Source organism: Lytechinus variegatus, chromosome 15, assembly GCF_018143015.1.
Source record: "Lytechinus variegatus isolate NC3 chromosome 15, Lvar_3.0, whole genome shotgun sequence".
In the NCBI taxonomy this organism is placed as follows: Eukaryota; Metazoa; Echinodermata; class Echinoidea; order Temnopleuroida; family Toxopneustidae; genus Lytechinus; species Lytechinus variegatus.
Genome location: NC_054754.1, coordinates 7,148,260 through 7,166,288, shown reverse-complemented (window position 1 = coordinate 7,166,288; position 18,029 = coordinate 7,148,260). Strand labels below are relative to the sequence as shown.

Here is an 18,029-nt window from a genome sequence, read left to right as displayed (position 1 = left end):
GATTTTTCTCTATTGATTCAAATCAACATTATTCTGAGGTGGAATTGACCTTTAAAGTCAAAATGGCCTCTACAGGCCCTAACGGTAGGTCTATAAGTGAATGGGAACATATAATTTCGACAGAATTTGGCTTTACCTGACTTAATGGTATTGCATGTATGAGTGAAATATTGTCTAAAAATATGATTTCTAATGAAATAGATATTTCTTATGTTATTTAGGTGATAAAAGCTATATTTTAAAATTCAAAATGGCTGCAATATGTTTTTCTTGTGGAAATCATCTTTCCCCATTCACATTTTACATATTAAGATAAGGGACTATGGCGGCCATTTGTAGTTTCCAAATGCATTTTCAACCTGACACAAGCTGGGATATATTTCGTTTGACATCATTTGGTTCAGACAATACTTTACCCCTCATCAAAATTAAGCAATTTGTATAGTAAAATTTCTGTCAAATTATCTGTCCCCAGTTACAATGTACATACTACTTGGGGTCCTAAGGAAGCCATTTTGAATTTCAAATTAAGGCATTTATCACCTTCTCAACCAATATGTGATGTATTTAGTTCGAAATCATGTTCAAGACAATATTTTACTCATACATCACATAGTTACACGTGCTTTTTTTGGTTCTCATTCTGATGAAAATTAGTTTCCCTATACGCATTTTAGTTAGGGCTTGTAGCGGCCATTTTGAAGGTAAAATACAGTATTTTTTACCTACATGGCAGAGGAAATGCTAAATTTCATGAATAAAATATTACGTTTTCAAACAATATTTTCCTCATATGGATTTCATAGTCAGGCAATTCCCAATTCTTACAAAATTATTTGTCCCCATTTACATTATAGATAATACTGTAAGGGCCCATGGGGTCATTATGAATTTCACGATACATCATTTATTTCATGAATGACAAAGGAAATGATAGAATGAAAGGGGGATCGGGAGTAGGTATGTTTTCTGCAAGATTAGGTCCTATGTTAACAAAAAATGAATTGAATTCGTTGTCAATGCTAGTCTGATCGTCAATGCATGCGCCTTCAAACTGGATGTCGTTAAAATCATGACTATCATTATTCGTTTTATTTAAAACCGTATTAATACATACTAGTAATACATCTCTATTGGTAAGATTCACTTGTTTATCTTATGCAAATCATTAAGCGCTCGTAAATTAAACGATGCGAAGAGCGATTTAATCCGGGGATATAATAATTAGGGTGTAGCGCCGTGCCCGAACTTAAAGGGAGCGGATGACATCATCGGTTTTCTCCTTTGCGGTATTAAACGACCCGCATAACGAGGTCGTGCATGATATGAATTATGCGAAATTTAAGATTAAAAATAAACTTTCTCTATATGTGGTCGATGGATTGAGATCAATGATAAATTGATATACCAAGAATGCAATACACTCGTTTTATAGTATCAGGAGTTTTCACTGTTTCAAAACTGAACTAAACCTTCCGTTAGATCTGTCGTCCTCCTTTACTTCATCTGTTATCTGCATGGGGTACGCTCATTGTTCTCATTTTAAAGGTTAAGTCCACCCTATAAAAATGTTGATTTGAATCAATAGAGAAAATCAAACAAGCATAACGCTGAAAACATCATCAAAATCGGATGTAAAATAAGAAAATTATGATATTTCAAAGTTTCGCTTATTTTTCACAAAAGAGTTAAATGCACAGCTCAATGACATGCAAATCAGAGAGTCGATGATGTCCCTCACTCACTCACTATTTCTTTTGTTTTTTGTTGTTTAAAATATATATAGAATATTTCAATTTTTACAGATTTGACAATAAGGACCAACTTGACTGAACCGTAAAATGTGAAGGCAATGGTATCCATGTGTTCAGGGAGGAATGAAACTTTGTTTCAAGGGCAACGACGAGAAAATGGGAATAAGTCATATTTCATATAATGAAATACAAAAGAAATAGTGAGTGAGTGATGTCATCAGTCTCCTCATCTGCATACCGAGCACGATGTGCATAATTTTTTATAACTGTTTTGTGAAATTAAGTGAAAATTCGAAATATCATAACTTGCTTACTTTACAACCGATTTGACGAAATTTTCAGTGCTATACTCGTTGGATTTTTCTTTTTTTTCATTCAAGTCAACTTATTGTTGTGGTGAATATTTCCTTTAAACGAAAAGCGGACATATGGGTAATGTCTACTGCACGCAGGCCTGGCCAGGCCCTGACCGCGAAATGAACGAGGAGATATTGAAGAGGTGTGATGTACAAAATGAGAAAATGCGGGGAAAAGTGAATATTAGAGGTTGAACTGGAAAAGGGTTTACAACATTTATTTTCAATATTCAATCGAATGCGATCTCAAGTATCATAACTGCTCGACCATTTTCTTTACACAGTCCCACTGAAAAGTCTGCAAGCACAGACCCCACATACTCATATTTGACACTTCAACCAATAGCAGCTCTAGAGTAAAGACTAGATTCCAAATTAGAGGCCAGTCACAATACATCGTGAATCTAGTGTCACTAATTCAGAGTCTGCATGCGAATTATGGAAACCACAGTTCTGTGCCTGCAGTGACAGACACCCACTCTCCTCCATGCAAAGATACCTGCACATAAATATTGATCAGGGTTTCCCGATTGGTCAAACACGGTTATGTAATAGCGGTAAATGAAAAGATTATGAACCCGGGCGTAAACCTGAGATAAAGTTTCATGGGGAAACGGACAAGTCGGGTCTGCTAAACGTTCCGAACAAGCTGGCGATGAAACTGAGCAGACTCTACGGCTACATGACTGAACTAAGATGATTGCATTTTATTGTATATGGATGACTCTGGGTTGATTGCATTTTAACAAACATATACATGATATACGAGTAGAAGAAACCGTGCAGCGGCCCCCGGAGCGGCCCAAACCCGGAAAGACGTCGGCCGCATCACATCATGAGTGCCTCGACTCTCAATGAGTAGATGTAAGACTACAGATTTTAAATACTAAATCTATTTGAGCGTTGCATGTGTGTGTGTGTGTGTACTTGAGTTTTGTGCTGGTAATGGTCAGACCATGGAGCTCCATTGACCATAGTAGGTCCCAGTGTTGTAGTCAAGGCTCAAACCTCCAAGGCAAGGTGCCCAAGGCCAAGGCTTCAGTCGACCCCAAGGCCAAGGCATGAAAACCCACGGCTAAGGCCAAGGCCTGAAAACCTCAAGGCCAAGGCATGAAAACTTTCAATATATGGAACAAAGAGCCAACAACAAGGTGGCAGACATGGCAAATGTATAAAAGGTTGGAGCGAGCGAGCGAACTGAGCGAGCAAAAATTTTGACCCATAAATTTTGTACATATAAATATGTAAAACAAAAATAATTTCCTAATAGATTTAGACATGATATTGAAGTAATAATACTTTTTTTTATTTTTCTAGGTGATTTACATTGCAATATTTAATATAACTACGGTCATCTGATCCTGGCATGCCCATTCTCAACGTATGTCTTTCCCCACTCCCTGGGACAGGGGCGGCAGAACATATTTTTGTTTCATGGGGGTCAAAGCCAAAAAGGCCAGTTATATGTCAAAATGGGCTTTTTGGTGCAAACAGATATTTTCAAAATGAGATTATAATCTGCGTGAAGTATAGTGTGTGTTTTATAGATATTTAGTTGAGCAAAGCCTTCTTTAAGTAATTTCCAACTGATACGATAGATATTTTGATTTAGGCATTACTTTGCCGCGAGAAAGCGCAGCGAAAAAAAAAAGAAATGTAAAAGATAAAGTTTAAAATTGTGAAACCATATTTTTGGTCAATTATGGCGCTAATCACTTTTAAATGGTATCCTTGCAAGATGTTGCCAGCGCGAATCTGGAGCTCAAACTTCTGGACATTTCGTGTTAAATAAAAATGAAAATTAAATATTCCGAGCTGAAATTTTTTTTAATATACTGACCAGAAAAGGACTGGATTTAGTGACTCATAAATATGATGCATATAACTTACCAATCAAACAATACGAGCGCAAAGTGCAAGCTCAAAATATGTGATATTCCAGCCTGAAAACGGGACATTCTAAGCATTTTTTTTTTAAACGGGAACAGAATGAGTACCTTACTTAACAATAATTGATGCAAGTGCAGAAAGCGTGCCAAAAATATTTGGTGATATTCCCACCTGAAAACTGGACATGCAAAGCATTTTTGTAACCATGAACAGGATGCGAGCGAGATCAAACATTTGGTGATTTTTTAACCTAAATGTATTATGTTTTACTATTATATAAAAAAGGTATTTCTTTTTGAAAAAGGGCATATTTCATTTTGAAAAAAGGGCATTATCTATTTTGGAAAAGGGGCATTTTTTCCTACAGGGATTTTTTTTGGGGGGAGGAACAAGAGAGCATAAAGCACAAGTTGAAATTTAGAAATGCTGACCTGCTAATGAGTCATTTTAAGGATTCGTCTCAGTTTTCAAGGTTTTTACTGCTTACAACAAATTTCAAATTTAAATTTTGATTTTTTATATCTTCTACACTTAACAGTGGCGTAACTACGGGGGGCATGGGGGGCACGTGCCCCCCCCAATCGGCTGACAAAAAAAAAACAAGTGGAATGCCTCTGGCCGTCTCACCTGCATCACGCGGTTCAATATAGCAGCAGTGCTGACTTTGAATACTACTCTAACTCGCACAAGATGTTCAATGATACATGGTTACTCTTATGTCCACTTTTTATGAACTAGACCAATAAACTTACAGAGATATGATGGTTATTCAACAAAAAACCCAACATGGCCAAAGTTCATTGACCTTACATGACCTTTGACCTTGATCATGTGACCTGAAGCTCGAACAGGATGTTCAGTGATACTTGATTACTCTTATGTACAAGTTTCATGAATCAGATCCATAAACTTTCAAAGTTATGATGGTAATTCAACAGATACACCCAATTCGGCCAAAGTTCATTGACCTTTGACCTTGGTCATGTGACCTGAAACGCGCACAGGATGTTCAGTGATACTTGATTACTCTAATGTCCAAGTTTAATGAACTAGACCAATAAACTTTCAAAGTTATGATGGTAATTCAACAGATACCCCCGATTCGGCCAAAGTTCATTGACCCTAAATGACCTTTGACCTTAATCATGAGACCTGAAACTTGCACAAAATTTTCAGTGATGCTTGATTACTATTATGTCCAAGTTTCATGAATCAGATCCATAAACTTTCAAAGTTATGATGGGAATTCAACAGATATCCCCAATTCGGCCAAAGTTCATTGACCCTAAATGACCTTTGACCTTGGTCATGTGATGTGAAACTCATGCAGGATGTTCAGTGATACTTGATTAACCTTATGTCCAAGTTTCATGAACTAGGTCCATATATTTTCTAAGTTATGATGACATTTCAAAAACTTAACCTCAGGTTAAGATTTCGATGTTGATTCCTCCAACATGGTCTAAGTTCATTGACCCTAAATGACCTTTGACATTGGTCATGTGACATGAAACTCTAATAGGATGTTCAGTAATACTTGATTAACCTTATGGCCAAGTTTTATTAACTAGGTCCATATACTTTCTAAGTTATGACATCATTTCAAAAACTTGACCTCAGGTTAAGATTTGATGTTGACGCCGCCGCCGCCGTCGGAAAGCGGCGCCTATAGTCTCACTTTGCTTCGCAGGTGAGACAAAAACGGGGAAAAGGACATTGGCGGCGGAAGCCCAAAATTTTAGGAGGGGACAACAAAAAATTTTTGGACAAGCAAAAAAAAAACAGTTCTCAACCCAAAAATTTTAGGGGGGACATAGGAAAATAAATTGACAAGCAAAAAAAAAAAAAAAGGTCAACAACAAATTTAGGGGGGACCGTCCCCCCCTCCTCAAATTTAGGGGGGACACGTCCCCCCCGCCCCCCCCCCGCTTCCGCCGCCTATGGAAAAGGAGAAAAGAAGGAGAAAGGAAGAGAAACGTAGTGGGAAAGAAGACATTGTTCATCATAATGTTATATTATATCATAATTATGTTATGTTATATTACATAAGAAATATTTTTTTCATAACTTTATGAGACATAATTTGCTCAGGGCCTATGTCTTCATTGTTCCTGGTGCTCGCATTCTCTGTTTACCGAGAAATATAATCATGCTTTACTAAAACCTCCCGTTTGCAAGTCAACATACACCAAACTGCCAAATATATTTCCTCGCACTTCGAGTTTAATATTGTTTTATGTTAAATACACTGTTGGTCATAAAGGTGAAATACAATATTTTTGGATAAAAGTCGACAGTTCTGTTGGTATTTGAAAGGCTACGCGTAGACAACATGGTAATTGATTGATTACATAATGTTTCCCCATTACACAGGTGACATTATAACATGATAAATTTGGATTACGTAATAAATTCTTTTGTTGTTGACTATAAAAGCCTATTCTTTCCCTTTCCCTGATTTGGCACTGTGAATAAGAAGGTTGCATTTTTTCGAGTTCCTTGTACCGTTTGAAATAAAAATCGGTAGAGACGTTCCCTGGACTATGCCTGGTCCAACGGCAACAGCAGCACGCGAGAGAGTGGTAGCACTGCGACAGGAGGGCTACAAGCAGACTGATATCGCAGAAGTCCTAGGGATATCACAGAGTGCAGTCTCTAAGATCCTGAAACGTCAACGTAAGGAGGGGAATGTGCGGCCACGGCAATCTCCAGGACGTCCCAGATTGACCACAAGAAGAGATGATCGCCAACTGTTGTATTTCAGCCGCAGAAACCGGAAATTGCCCACGAGCCGTCTTCGTCGATTGTGGAGGAGATATCATGGGATCAACGTTTTCCCGGTCAACCGTTAATCGCACGACGGTTGACCCAATGTCCACGCTTGTCTGTTCGCCACAGAGTAGCTTGGGCTAGGGAACACAGAAGGCTTCATCCAGGACATTGGCAACATGTGGTCTTCTCGGACGAGAGCCGGTTCATCCTTGACCGAAAGGATGGGAGACAACGAGTTCGTCGATTAGCCGGGAAAACCTTCGCGATGAATGTATCCACGAGACGACTCAAGGCGGAGGCGGCTCAGTGATGATATGGGCCGGCATCCATTATGGAGGGAAAACGCCACTGGTGGTTCCGGACGGAAACGTCAACGCCGCCGCCTACAGGGATATCTTGGAGTTCCACTGTCTTCCATATGCAAGACGAGCGTATGGGCACAATTTCCGACTGCAGGATGACAACGCTAGACCGCACAGGGCCGCTGCAGTAAGGGAATTCCTGGAGGCAGAGGGCGTCGTACAGTTGCCATGGCCAGCTTGTTCGCCAGATTTGAACCCCATAGAGCATGCATGGGATGCCCTAGGCCGAGCCATCAACGACAGAGAGGTCATTCCTCAAAATCTGCAGGATTTGGCAGATGGTCTGAGGGAAGAATGGGACACTATGCCTGTTGACGTCATCAACAAGCTTGTGGACAGCATGCCACGACGTCTGCATGCGCTGGTTCGTGCCAGGGGTGGACATAACCGATACTAGCGATTGAGTAAGAACAATGACTCAAGTTTGATGCAAATTTGTCCATGAAATCACAAAAAAGAAGTCATCTGGAAAACTGAGAGAGATTGAAAATAAATATTCATGATCCTTTAATTTACTGTATATTGTCGTCATTGTTGTTCTATGCTCATGACATCCATCGCTTAGGACATAAACTTGTAAAATATCACTGTCAAACGTGTGTAAAAGGCAGAATAATAAAGTAAAGTGGTTAACATGCACCATAAATACCATATTCAAATCATGTTGTAGTAATTACGCTGTGAAAATTTGGTGAAAAAAAATATTCCACCTTTATGACCAACAGTGTAGTATGCTTCTTTTTCATGACTACTTATAGTGATTGTCCCGTTTAAGGTCTTAATATAAAACATTTCCTGTCCGTGCTCACGTTCGCAGTAGTGGATTGGTGAGATATGAATTCCTAGAATCAGTCCTTAGAATGTCCCTTTTTCTAATCTGAATATCAAAAATTTTCAGCTAGCGCTTCGCGCTCGCATCATTTGGTTAGTAAACTATGTATGGTCTTCGTGGATTCCTACAAACAAGCCTTAAAATGCCCCTCTTCAGTTCTGAATTTCCTAAATTTTCAGCTCACGCTTCGCGCTCGCAAGATTTGACTAGTGAGATGGGTATGTTAATCATGATTACAAGTGCTTTATGTGCATGTTTAGATGCAATCCTAACAAAATAAGCAAGCGCTTATTGGCACTCGCATTAGATCACTACGGTGAGATGTGTATAATCTTAATGGATTCCTAAAATAAAGTCCTGAAAATCCTCCTATTTGGGGGTCAATATTTACAAAATATTTCAGCTCGCGCTTCGCGCTCGCATTATTTAGCGAGACAAGTACGTATCATGATTACAAAAGATTGATAACAATGTCCTTTTTTAGGTCTGAATATAAAAGATTTTAAGCTCGCGCTTCGCGCTCGCATTATTTGACCAGTGAGAGACATATCCGTTTGATGGCACTGTCCTTAAAATGTCTCTAATAGGTCAGTATACCCAGCAACTGGGCGCGCTTCGCGCGCTCACTTAGTGACTCAAAATTTTTGCTGGTGCCCCCCCCCCCCATGCCATGACCCACGGTACGCCACTGACACTTAAAATACATCAGGCTCGAAAACCGAATTAAAGAATACTAAAAAAATGAATTTATATTCAAAAGGGTATAAATAACCGGATTGGACCCCATACTATTAGTTGGGGGCGGGAAAATCTTAATTATTTCTTGAAATGTTCAGTACTATAGTTTTCTATTTAACCATATTGACACAAAAACAAATACGATGTTTATTTCCTTGAAACTGTAGTGAAATGAAATTCACTGTCGAACCATATGATTAAGAAGAAGTAAACATTTTTTTTACACTCTGCACACTAGACCCAAAATATAATACAATAGAAAAGATGTATTGCCAATCGACATATTAACTGATTTTGCAGTATATTCTGCCTACGCCCTCACATGTTTCTCCCCTTCTCCTCTCTCTCTTCCCATTCCTCTTTCTCGCCTGTTTAAAAAAATCTCAGAGGTTTTCAGACCCTCCCCCCCAAAAAAAAAAAGAGAGATGAAGAAGAATTTCCACCAAGAATAAACTTAGAAAAGGAAAGGAAAGGCAGTAAATGTGTAATTATTTTCTAAGCTTCTTGCCACAATCTATCACAAAATAACTTTTCTTATAAGAGGGTGAAAAATTTTGCTCGCTCGCTTCAATCGCTTTCAACTTTTTTTGCTAAAATTTTGCTCTACAGTGTATATGCCATGCTTGGCTCATCATGACATTGATATAGTCCATTCATTTATGACAAAATTTACATTTGTGTTCAAGTTTATCAAATCTTTTCAGAATATCATTAAGACTTAAAAAATTCTTGTTGGCCAAAGAAAATAATAGAATTAAAATCCTAATGGAATAGAAATCAACCTTGTTATCATTCCTTACAGATAGCTATCTTTAAAGTATAAAAATTGGTATCAAAATGGCAGTCACGTCTTTCAGAATTATTCATGTCATCAAATCACTACAATCTTTTTTTATATTTTACCATCATTATCATTATTATTAATATTGTCACATAATTGTCATGATTACAACATATTACCAGTAAATAATGTTATTTTTCATCACTGCTGTTTTGTTCTTGATAATCATCTACTGCTACTGCTGACTGGTACATATACAGAACAATTGAAACATTTATAATTACTTATATAAACAAATGAAAGTGAAAAATACAAAAAGCCTTGAAAATGCCTTCAAATTTCAAGGCTCAAAATCCTCAAGGCCAAGGCTTGAATGTTCAAGGCCAAGGCTTTGAAAAAAAGGTAGGCATTAAGGCGTCTTAAGGCCAAGGCCGAGCATCAAGGCACATACAACACTGTAGGTCCATGGCAAGACCAGGGAACTCCTCGGCGTATGTCAATCAGATATGGATGATAACGTCTGGGGACCGACCCTAATTCGTCACCATCCAAAAGACTTGACCATGCAGGGCTCGAACCTCGGTATACAAGCTGTCGGATAGTCGTCTGGATCGTCTTGATATAGGATGCTATTATTCCTGCTATAATGACGTTTTTTAGAACCTTGGCGACAATAATGATTATGTGCTCATAACTCTATTTGGGTATACACACTCTAATACCCTTTTTACACAGGCTAAAATTTCCTTAACCCCGTACTATAGGTGGGGCTGAATTGCCATTTAGCCCCACCTACAGTACGGGGTTAAGCTTAGCCCACTTTCTTTTTACACAGCATTTTTTCAAAGTGGGCTAACCCCACCTATAGTACGGGATTATTTGGCCCTGCAAAAAAGCAGGGTTATCCCAGCAATTGCGGTGCTAAGAGCGATAGTACGGGGTTAAGATCGCTAGTGTAAAACGAAAGTGGGCAAAGCTTAACCCCGTACTATAGGTGGGGCTAAATGGCAATTTAGCCCCACCTATAGTACGGGGTTAAGGAAATTTTACCGTGTGTAAAAAGTGTACGAGTGAAGTACTTGTACAACGAATGATCGACAAAAACCACTAGTCCGGGGTTAGCGAGTTTCGTGTGTAAAAAGCAAGCATTCCTTATCCGGGGTTAGCAATAACAATTTGGCATGTGTGAAAATGAAAACAAGTGGAATGCCTCTGGCCATCTCACCTGCATCACGCGGTCCAATATAGCAGCAGTGCTGACTTTGAATACTACTCTAACTCGCACAAGATGTTCAGTGATACATGGTTACTCTTATGTCCACTTTTTATGAACTAGACCAATAAACTTACAGAGATATGATGGTTATTCAACAAAAAAAACCCAACATGGCCAAAGTTCATTGACCTTACATGACCTTTGACCTTGATCATGTGACCTGAAACTCGAACAGGATGTTCAGTGATACTTGATTACTCTTATGTCCAAGTTTGATGAACTAGACCAATAAACTTTCAAAGTTATGATGGTAATTCAACAGATACCGATTCGGCCAAAGTTCATTGACCCTAAATGACCTTTGACCTTAATCATGAGACCTCAAACTTGCACAAAATTTTCAGTGATGCTTGATTACTATTATGTCCAAGTTTCATGAATCAGATCCATAAACATTCAAAGTTATGATGGTAATTCAACAGATACACCCCATTCGGCCAAAGTTCATTGACCTTTGACCTTGGTCATGTGACCTGAAACGCGCACAGGATGTTCAATGATACATGGTTACTCTTATGTCCACTTTTTATGAACTAGACCAATAAACTTACAGAGATATGATGGTTATTCAACAAAAAAAACCCAACATGGCCAAAGTTCATTGACCTTACATGACCTTTGACCTTGATCATGTGACCTGAAACTCGAACAGGATGTTCAGTGATACTTGATTACTCTTATGTCCAAGTTTAATGAACTAGACCAATAAACTTTCAAAGTTATGATGGTAATTCAACAGATACCCCCGATTCGGCCAAAGTTCATTGTCCCTAAATGACCTTTGACCTTAATCATGAGACCTCAAACTTGCACAAAATTTTCAGTGATGCTTGATTACTATTATGTCCAAGTTTCATGAATCAGATCCATAAACTTTCAAAGTTATGATGGTAATTCAACAGATACACCCCATTCGGCCAAAGTTCATTGACCTTTGACCTTGGTCATGTGACCTGAAACGCGCACAGGATGTTCAGTGATACTTGATTACTCTAATGTCCAAGTTTAATGAACTAGACCAATAAACTTTCAAAGTTATGATGGTAATTCAACAGAGACCCCCGATTCGGCCAAAGTTCATTGACCCTAAATGACCTTTGACCTTAATCATGAGACCTCAAACTTGCACAAAATTTTCAGTGATGCATGATTACTATTATGTCCAAGTTTCATGAATCAGATCCATAAACTTTCAAAGTTATGATGGGAAATCAACAGATATCCCCAATTCGGCCAAAGTTCATTGACCCTATGACCTTTGACCTTGATCATGTGACGTGAACCTCATGTAGGATGTTCAGTGATACTTGATTAACCTTATGTCCAAGTTTCATGAACTAGGTCCATATATTTTCTAAGTTATGATGACATTTCAAAAACTTAACCTCAGGTTAAGATTTCGATGTTGATTCCTCCAACATGGTCTAAGTTCATTGACCCTAAATGACCTTTGACCTTGGTCATGTGACATGAAACTCTAATAGGATGTTCAGTAATACTTGATTAACCTTATGGCCAAGTTTTATTAACCAGGTGGGTGTTTCATAAAGCTTTTCGTAAGTTAAGAGTGACTTAAAGAACGACTGGTGACCCTTTCTCTTGGTAAATGGTATACACCATAGGCGATGGTTTAGCGCGTAAGAAAGGATCACCAGTCGTTCTTAAAGTCACTCTTAACTTACGAACAGCTTTATGAAACGGCCCCCAGGTCCATATACTTTCTAAGTTATGACGTCATTTCAAAAACTTAACCTCAGGTTAAGATTTGATGTTGACGCCGCCGTCGGAAAAACGGCGCCTATAGTCTCACTTTGCTTCGCAGGTGAGACAAAAAATAGTACGGGGTTAAGGATAGTACGGGGTTAGCGATAGTCCGGGGTTAAGAAAATCCTGTGTAAAAAGGATATAAAAGAATGTTCATTCTGTGCTATGTTTGGAATGTACCCATTGTACAAGCAGTTTGCCTGATTTTTTACCAAAACTTTTCATTTCATTTATTTTCATACTCTCATCTGACATTTGATTCACATGAATAAGCTGGGATAATAAATATACTAATCATAGAAAACTGAAAAGTATAACATTACACAATGATATACAATTATTCAAAAATAGATTGGGAACATTATAAAATCAAGCTTGTAAAACTGCGGGCGCGGGCCCCGGCATGATAAGTTGTGAGTAATTAAATTATTGTGGAAGACAGATACAATTTTATGACCATAAATATACAGATCTGATTTTCATCAAACATATTTCAAACAAAAATAGTCGGAAAAATAGAACATACCTCAAACAAATATTATGTTCAACGTATGCTCAACACCTACTCTTCAGTGTGAAGGGCGACATGGCAACACGATTTACCTCTGTCACATTTGCTCTACGGCGGCCGTACGGCGAGTCGAAAACAGCCGTTTTATTTATTTTTATTCAAACCACTTACATGCAGCTGGTACAAAAAAAAAACGTTAAGACGGCCGTACAGAAAATGTAACCGAAGTATTTGTAGTTTTTTTGTAACCTCGTTTGTTAACTAAATATTGTTCTCATCCTCTTGAATTTTTTAAACTCCATTCCGAGAGCGTGGTGTTCTTTGTCTTTATATTCTTATTATGCTTATTTGTTTTACAAGAGTTGTGAAAACATGTTTAAATGTTATTATGTGACTATATTTTTTTACACAGTACAAATAAAGGCTGTTTAAAATTCTTATTAACGTCGTTTATTATATGAACCTGTACAGTAGTTGTTTAAACAAGTGGGATTTTTTTTTTGGGGGGGTTAATATTTAATTCTGAACAACTTCTGAGCAACTACTGATCAACTAGAAATTGCGTTAATGTTAAACTGCGTTTTACCGTGTTAGTCTATATATCTTTGATATCTCCTCAGCCAACATTGACGACGGAGCAGACGATATTTACCAAGATGGACTACATTTTCCAGACTTGTAGGAGTGTTCGAAATAGGATTTATTGGGGGTGGATTGTCTCTGTCACTGCCTCAATCACATTCGGTCTCTCTTTTGGGTTCTTATATTCATTTGGTATCATTATGGTTGATCTGATGAACCAATTTGACAGCTCAGCAACTGCAACTGGTAAGTCTAATAAAAATTTTGGTACATTGTAATCATGAACATTATACATGTCTCACTAATCAAATGCAAAGCACGAGCTGATTTTTTTTATAATTCAGACCTGAAGAGGGGCATTTTAAGTAAGACTTGTTTGTAGGAATTCATTAAGACCATACGTATTTCGCTAACCTAAAATCAGAAATCAGAGGCGTCGATCCTGGGGGGGGGGGGCAGGGGCGATGAAAATATTGGGGGGCAAACATATCGTTCCCCCCCCCCCCAATAATTCCGGATGTGCAAAAATAAAACAAGATTGTAATGTTCAGCAAGCGCTTTATTTCAAATCATGCTAAAAATGTCCGCTTTTCAGATTGGAATATTGTATATAATCTATTGTTCTTTTAGATACTTATCATAATCATTGGTACCAAAAATGCTCAAGCTTTCAGGTCAGAATATAAAGAAATTTCAGCTCGTTCTCGGCACTCGCATTATCTGTTTAGCGAGACATAATTATGTATCCTCATGAGTTACTACTAACAGTCCTAAACAGGTACGCTTTTCCTGTTTTAAGGTCAGTATACTAAAAAATTCAGCTCGCGCTTCGCGCTCGCATTAATTTGTTGGTAAGATACGTGTCTGTATCTCATGACTCATACATATATATATCCATATATGTCTCTGTGTGTGTGGGTGTTTTGTGAGATCGAGCGCCTTCGGAACGTTGATTCATGATTTTGCCCCCCCCCCTCAATCTGAAAAATGGATCGACGCCCCTGCCTAAAATGATGCGAGCGCGAAGCTCGCAAAAATTTTGATATTCAGACCACAAAAAAGTGACATTTGTGAGGACCGTGTTTTGGAATTTATTAAGAGCAGACATCTCTCCAATCCGCTACTGCTAACCTAAGCACGGACTGACAATGTTTTATATTCAGACCATACAGGGGGCAAACACTTCAAGTAGTCATGAAACAGAAGCATATGTCACTATATATAAATATAATAAAAGCTCGGTGTACGATAAAATATAATTGGTGTATATCGACTTGAAAACGGGATGTTTTAATACCATTTTTAAAATGCCCTTAAACATGATTATTTATCTCATTTAAACAGACAATGCGAGCACCATGAGTGACGAACACATAGGTCCTAAGCAAATTATTATTCATAAAGTTATGAAAAACACATCTTACGTAATATAACATAATGATATTGTATACTATATATACTTTCTTCTTCTTGCCCCACTACGTTTCTTTTTCCCACTACCTCTTTTTTTTGCCAGGCGTATAGTATACGCCACTGCACTAAGGTTTTCAAATCATGTCTTCACTCTCGATGTGCTCATTAGAGAGCATTAAATCATGATTAAATCCAGCAGAGGCGTCGATTATGGGGGGGCAGGGGGGGGGCGATCGCCCCACCAATGAAAATATTGGAGGGCAAACATATCGTTTTGCCCCCCCAATAATTCCGCATGTGCTAAAAATAAAAAAAGATTGTAATGTTACACAGAAATCAGCAAGCGAGATTGAGATACACAACTCGTTCTTCGTCTAAAATCGTGATCAAAAATGTCCACTTTTCAGATTGATATTCCACTTTTCAGATTGGAATATCAAAAAATTTCAGCTCGCGCTTCGCGCTCGCATCATTTCTGTATCAAAAACCTATACTCTCCATAATTAAATAGGTGAATATGGTCCCGTTTTCAGTTCTAAACCTCAAAAGAACTCCACTTCGACTTGCAATAATCTTTTATTGGATATATATATCTTGTTCTTTATTAAAAACGTCCATTAAACTCATTTTTTTTCAGATCGAAATATCAAAATTTTCAGCTCGCGCTTCGCGCTCGCATTAATCTGCTGGTGAGATATGTATATATATATATATATATATATATATATATATGTTTGTGTGTGTATATATATATATATATATATATATATATATATATATATATGTACACATATATATAGGCATGTGTGTGTGAGTGAGTTTGTTTTGTGTGATCGAGCGCTTTTGGAAAATTGATTCATGATTTTGCCCCCCCCCCCAATCTGAAAAATGGATCGACGCCCCTGAAATCCAGATTAGATTTTTTTTTATTTTGTCGAGTGCCTATTTTAATTTTCGATTGGTGTATTCGAGTCCAGCTAATTCAAATTGTACTAGAGCGTACCGGCGTTGGTCACGGCATTGGGTTTTGATATTCAGACCTAAAAAAGGGACATTATGAACAAACTTTTGTAATAATGATACTACGTACCAGTCTCACTAAACAAACAATGCGAGCGCGGAGCGCGAGCTGAAGTTTTTGTATATATTGACCCAAAACAGGGACATTTTAAAGACTATTTTTCAGGAATTCATGAAGACTAAATCTCACCTTAGCAATATAATGCGAGCGCCAAGCGCGTGCTGATTTTTTTTAAGACTTACATCCAAATACATGAAGCACTATATAGTCACGTATTACGTACAGTCACGTATTGTATTACCGGACACTGTTTCTGTTTCTGTTTGTGGTAACTCCCGTAGGAACTCGGCAGGACAGCATTTTTCGCTGGTAAACGCCAAGCTGGTATATAACAAATTACCTTGAAAACATTTTACGTCTAGGTTAATCAGTCATAGTGGCTGACGTAATAGACGACAGATATCACTCTTGGGCCTTTTTATCAAAGTGGAGACAATGGCAGAGTTGGGATTCGAACTCACAACCTTGCGATTATGAGTCCAATGCTCTAACCACTGGACCACACGACCCACTGGACCACACGACCCACACGACACTATTGTGATTCCGGACGCGCATGTCACTGCGTAGGAAAACAATTTAAGACTTCCGCAGTTCAATTTCACAGAGCATGGAGGTAGAAAAAGAACAAGATTGCACAAACAAGGCGATAAAATCCAACTTCTACCTCAATTATCATTTAAATGACAGTAATGCTTAAGATAATTAGTTTGGTATTAACAATTGATATTTTTTCTGACGGAAATATGGTCCTGAATGATTTGCCGAATTTCATTCTCGCCCCCCCCCCCCTCGTCCTCTCCTTCGATCGAATATTGAGGTGTGGTCAGTGGCGTAACGTGGGTCACGGCATTGGGGGGGGGGGCACCAGCAAAAATTTTGATTCACTCGGTGAGCGCGAAAAGCGCGCTCAATTGCCAGGTATGAGCCTATTGACCTTACAGAGACATTTTAAAGACTGTGCCATTAAACGGATATGTAATGTATCTCACTGATCAAATGATGCGAGTGCGAAGGGCGAGCTGAAATTTTTTTAAATTCAAACCTAAAAGGGACATAATAAGCAAATTAAAAAAAAATGAAAATGCGTATCTATCTCTCTAAACAAACAATGCGAGCGCGAAGCGCGAGTTGGCTTTTTGTTTTTATTGTCCCCAAACAGAGATAGTTTAAGGACTTTTTAGGAATCAAATATAAGAGAATACATATCTCACCATACTCATCTAATTTGAGTGCCAAGCGCTTGCTGATTTTGTTAGAAAACATGAAACACTTTTTGTAGTCATTGTAATCATGATTAAAATACGCATCTCACTAATCAAATATTGCGAGCGCGAGCTGAAAATTAAGGAAATTTAGACCTGAAGAGAAGCAATCTAAGGCTTGTTTGTAAGAATTTACGAAGACTATATACGTATTTCACCAACAAAATGATGCGAGCACGAAGTGCGAGCTGAAATTTTTTTATATATTGACCCCAAACAGGGACATTTTTAGGACTATTTCTTTTTGGGGAATCCATTAAGAGTATAAATATCTCACCATAGTCATCAAATGCGAGTGCCAGGCGATTGCTGATTTTGTAAGAATCACATCCAAACACATGAAGAGCTTTTTGAAGTCATAGTAATCATGATTATCATACGCACCTCACTAGTGCAAAGTGCGAGCTGAAAATATAGGAAATTCGAAACTGAAGAGGGGCATTCTAAGGCTTGTTTGTAGGAATCTACCAAGATCCTATGTATTTCACTTACCACATGGTGCGAGCGCAATCGCGAGCTGAAAATTTTTTATATTTAGATTAGAAAAAGACTGATAAGGACTTCATGAAGAGCACACATATCTCATCAATCCACTAATTCGAACGTAAGCAAGGACAAAATATTTTTTGTGCTGACTTTAAAATGGGGAAAT

At 38.1% G+C, this 18,029-nt stretch overlaps 1 protein-coding gene across 1 annotated transcript in view; it reads left to right on the top strand.

Moving 5' to 3' along the window:
• Positions 1–2,684: 2,684 nt before the first annotated feature.
• LOC121429180 overlaps positions 2,685–18,029 on the top strand; it is a 36,109-nt gene continuing 20,764 nt past the window's right edge. The window contains exons 1-2 of the mRNA XM_041626116.1: positions 2,685–2,974; positions 13,657–13,864. Coding sequence (XP_041482050.1) covers positions 13,693–13,864 — 172 coding nt within the window. The 5' untranslated portion in view covers positions 2,685–2,974; positions 13,657–13,692. The remainder of the gene's footprint in view (positions 2,975–13,656; positions 13,865–18,029) is intronic.